At 36.6% G+C, this 4,808-nt stretch overlaps 1 protein-coding gene across 1 annotated transcript; it reads left to right on the forward strand.

Annotated features, from left to right (window-relative positions):
- The first annotated feature begins 1,038 nt into the window (after positions 1-1,038).
- Positions 1,039-4,022, forward strand: LOC136217307 (NAC domain-containing protein 2-like). The gene is made up of 4 exons (XM_066003912.1): positions 1,039-1,430; positions 1,512-1,753; positions 1,969-3,027; positions 3,135-4,022. Exons 1-4 carry the CDS (start codon positions 1,268-1,270, stop codon positions 3,183-3,185), a joined length of 1,515 nt encoding a protein of 504 aa, XP_065859984.1. The 5' UTR covers positions 1,039-1,267; the 3' UTR covers positions 3,186-4,022.
- The last annotated feature ends 786 nt before the right edge of the window (positions 4,023-4,808 follow it).

Genomic DNA, 4,808 nt, shown 5'->3' on the forward strand with positions numbered 1-4,808 from the left:
TCAGTAACGATAATGATGGTTTTGATCTTAAACCAACAAAGAAATATACTCTTCACTAGCTCAATTAGTAGGAAATAATCTCATTAAGGTAGAAACCTTACTTCCAACAGAAAAATGTGTTTGTGTTGATAAAAGTTTTTCCATTCGTACAAAATGTTTGGCTCAAATACCTCTCTAAACCTAGATAAGAAAATACCAAATAACTCCCACTAGGTATTACAAATTTGATTTAACACTAAGAGTAACATGGAAGAAACTAGACTAATGGCAAATCAGTAAATAAACTTAAATGGCAAAACAACAATTACATGATGATAAAGCAGTAAATAAGATGTGTCAGGATAAGTGGCAAGTTGAGGATACTTGGCCACGAAGTTGGGCCACACAACGTGTGGTCTGTCTGACACGCCGTGTGGCTAGGTCTTGTCTGTTCCACACGTTATATGTTGTGGTTGACTCAGCATGTTGAGCTATTTCGAACTGAGTTGGGGCTGCCATTCTTTTAACTCACATAATATATTGAATAAGTGACACACTGTGTGAACTAAGCAATTTCAGGCAGAGACTTTTGCCTACTCCCCACACGATATGTGATCGAATGACACGCCGTGTTGTTCTCTTTGCTTAACTCCTTCGACCACTTGAATGCTCACACGACGTGTTGCCGTATCCACACGCCGTGTTGCCGTATCCACACGCCGTGTGAGCCGTGTTTCAGGCTATCTCCGGATCACTCTTGTTGATGTCCTTATCAATACCTATTACTAGAAAGGTTATAAGTACAAATAAAGCATTTTTCGGTATTTGGCTATAACGCTGAAAAACGAAAAGAAGTTAAAAGTGTTTACTGTTTAATACATGCATTAACAGATTATTTACCTATAAAAAGAAAAGAAAAGAAAAAAGAAAAAAAAGGCAAAATTACTCTATAGTTACTACCACTGTTGACTACTTGTCAAAGAAGTCTACTTTGTCTAAGCTTAAGCTAGTAATATTTATTTCTTTTCCTTTTCCATTTTCCTTTCTTCGGTAAAGACCATGGCTGTGCTATTAAGCATCACTCACTCTCTGCCTCACTTGACTCTGAGAGACTGAACATGATCGGTCTTCCCCTTCCTTTTGATCCAAAAAACCTCCACAATTCACCACTCCTAGCCATCCCTTCCCTCCATTTCACTGTCTCTCTCAGATTTTCAACTCGATTTCCATTTTAGGACGGGGAATGAAGTAAAAATTCCTCTTTCCTAGCCTCTTATTCAAACTCCTTATGCAGTCAGTGCTACGAAACTTACCAGTTGGATGGAGATTCCAACCAACAAATCAAGAACTGCTTGATCATTATTTGAAGAACAAGAGGCTTGGTCTTCCGATCCATGGCTCCGACATTCAAGAGATTCAAATTTGCGATTTCGATCCTTGGGATCTGATCGGTAACTACTAACTAATTAACTATTCCCTGTACTCTGTTAACTTATTTGTCTTTGTCTCATTACTTGAATTCGTCTGTGTAGATAAAAATTCCAGCTCTAATGAGAGGTATCTCTTCTGTCGCCGTGAGTTTCACCTGAAAACTGGAGGGACTCAACGGAAAAGGAAAGCTAAAGGTGGATACTGGAAACGTACCGGCGAGATTCAGAGTATCACCGGTGAAGACAGTGATGAGGTGATTGGGACTAAGACGATTTTCGTTTACCATGATCCCAAACCCACTGAATTTGTTAAACACGAATTCGAACTTCAGTCGCCTGTTCAGGTATGCGCTAAAATCCACTGTTTGGAAGCGCCTTTTTTTGCTGTTTGTATTTTCTTACTGAGATATTTGAGGCTTTTAACCATAGAAGATTTGAGAAAACATGAATCTATCTTTAAGTCTATATCAGTGAAAGCAAAAATTTGTGTTTGCTTACTTATAATTCATGTATGGCATGGAATTTTCTTCAATAATCTCGTTGTTCATTTTTCGTGCAGGATGATTATGACTTTGTTCTATGTAAATTAATGATAAATAAGAAGAAAAAAGCAAATAAGAAGCTAAAGAAAGTTGGACCACTGTGTGATAAGAAAGGAACATCAGATCCAAAGACGATAGAATTAGATTACAATAAGAATAAACCAAATAAGAAAGCAAAGACAGGTTTATCAGATTGTGATACAGCTTTGATCTCTGATTATAATAATCAAAACCAAGAGGAGTTAGTGGCTAATTCAGCCTATGATGAAGGTGAACCAAGCGACCATATAACTACTGATTTTAGATACCAAAATCGAAGTTTTAGGGCTTATTCAGCCTATGGTGAAGGTAAACCAATCAACCATCCGACTCTTGATTCTGAAAATCAAACTCCGATTATGATGACTGCAACTTCAACCTTTGGGAAAGGTGGATCAAGTCATCAAGGGGCTTGTGATTTTGAATATGGAAATAAATATGAGATGAATAATACCTCGATTTATGATAAAGATACCGCGATTTTTCTAATGGATTCTGATTTAGGTAATCAAAATCCAAAGGAGATAAGTGATGTTTCAAGATATAGCATATCTGAAACTAGTAGCCAAATGACTACTAATTTGGAAAATCAAATTCCAAGTGATATGACTGCTATATCACTACATGAGATAAGTTCTTCCTGGTTTGAAAATCAAAATTCGGGTGAGATAACTGCAGTTTCAACGCCTAAAATGGTTGAAACTAGTTGTCTTGTAAATTTTGATTTTGAAAATAGCAATCAGAAGACAATATCTGACTCATCTTGTAAAGAAGATGAAGTGAAGTACCCCATTACTCTTGATTTTGGAAATCAGAATCCTAGTGAGGAGACAAATAGTCTCCTCCAGGAAACACCACCAGATTTCGGAAAACAAAATCAATATGAGAAGACTGATATGTCGGAAACTGAGAATTTTTGTAGTTATTTGTTAGATTCTAGTGTCCTAGAAACTGATCCTGAAGAAGTTGAAAGTCTCTGTAAGAAAACAGATACTACTTCGAGCCTCGATGATCAAGGGGAAGCTACATTTCCTGAGGTGAGAAACCTCATCTTTGTTCAACAATTCTTAATTTTGTTCATTTCAAGAGAGAGCAGCATGATTACAACTTGTATATGCTTAATTTACTGTAATCTTCTGTGCAGATAAACTCTCCAAGTTTAGATGATCTACTGGAGGCCTTTTGCTCTGAATAACCAACAGAGCCTATGGATTACCGCTTTGACACCTCTGACACCCCGACTTCTGCTTGAAGATGATACATTTCAACTAACCCCTTTACTAAATTTTAGGTTCGTTGATCTCTTCAACGAAATTCCTAAAATTTAGCCCTTTGATATCTCAACTTCTGCTTGAAGATGATACTTTTCTATTTAACCCCTTTGCTAAATTTTATTTTTATTGACCCCTTCACTAAATTCCTATTGAATTCCTAGATGGGAATTGAACATGAAGTACGTAGAACTGGCGGACGTATTGTTTATACATGGCTCAGTCAGTCAAGTACTTGTGTCCCTCTCATGCATCTAGAAGAAAGTATGACAATTGGGACCAAATTTCTCTAGTTGTTTGGTTCCTTGAGTCAATATTCACCTCTTATCGATCAGCCTTTTATGGAAGTGCTGAAGATACAGCAACTTCAACTTTTGTATCCTTCATAATATATATAGCCCTCCTACCTGCAGCTATAGATATTACCATTATCCATATGATAGTAGCAGTGCGCTTTTCCAGACTCGGGAGATAAAAGCACTGCATTATGATATGATATTATTTAAGTCGGAAGTTTTGTATGGCTTCCATATGCATATATAGTTCCTTTAATTCTTATGTATCTGCAAAGTTGTACTTGTAAGATGTAACTATAACTTAGTAAGCTTGTATTTGTGGGTGCATATCTCAGTACCCTTGTGTTTTAACTTGATGATAAATAATTGTGTAAGTGATAAACTTAATGTATTTTGTATATGCAATCAGTTTGCAGAATCCTATGCTATGCCATTGTTGATTGTTGAATGCTATATTGATAGATGATTCAGTATTACGAAATGAAAGTTGTTTACTTATGTAGTACTAACGCTAAGCAATCTAGTTTTGGTAAACAGAGAATCTCTAACATAAGCTAAAGTAGCGGGGTAATAACAGGTCTGCTGTAACGACCCGGTTCGGAATGGGTGGCGTCGAGGTAGAAGTCCTGACCAAGGAGTGACCCTAAGGAATGGCGATGGGGTAGGAATGAACTGAATCTCACATCGAAAATAGAGAGGGAGTGATTGAGATTTATTAATCAGATGAGAATCCGGTATTTAACAGGGTGTTACATCTGCTATTCCTATTTTCCCTGTGCTTGACATTCATATTAACAGATTGTCTAACAAAACAACACTAACATTAGAAAGTTGTGATAAAATCCTTTAGCAATCTAACTAAAACAATCTATTCTATACTTCAAAGTTGAATGTTTCTAACAGTGAAATTGAAACCTTTTAGCCCATTTTTTCCAATTGAGCCCTTCTAATCTTCAGCCTGCTTTCTATTTAACTGGTTTTATTGTCTTTGGGGCATTTCTTTCTTACTTTTCCAATTGAGCCCTTATAATCTTCTCCATCATTCTATTCAACTGGTTTTATTGTCTTTTAAACCGTATAAAACAACTTTTCCGCATGTTGTCCCTGGAGTTTTTTAAAAAATACTCCTCATTTACCTAAAACGACATCGTTCTTTAAAGTCCATTTCAGTAAATTAGACATTAGTACTAGGGTTGCATGCTCTCTACTTCGCCGCTCACTCCCTATCGTTTCTGTTAGAATAAATGGCTT

Source organism: Euphorbia lathyris, chromosome 2, assembly GCF_963576675.1.
Source record: "Euphorbia lathyris chromosome 2, ddEupLath1.1, whole genome shotgun sequence".
Classification (NCBI taxonomy): domain Eukaryota; kingdom Viridiplantae; phylum Streptophyta; class Magnoliopsida; order Malpighiales; family Euphorbiaceae; genus Euphorbia; species Euphorbia lathyris.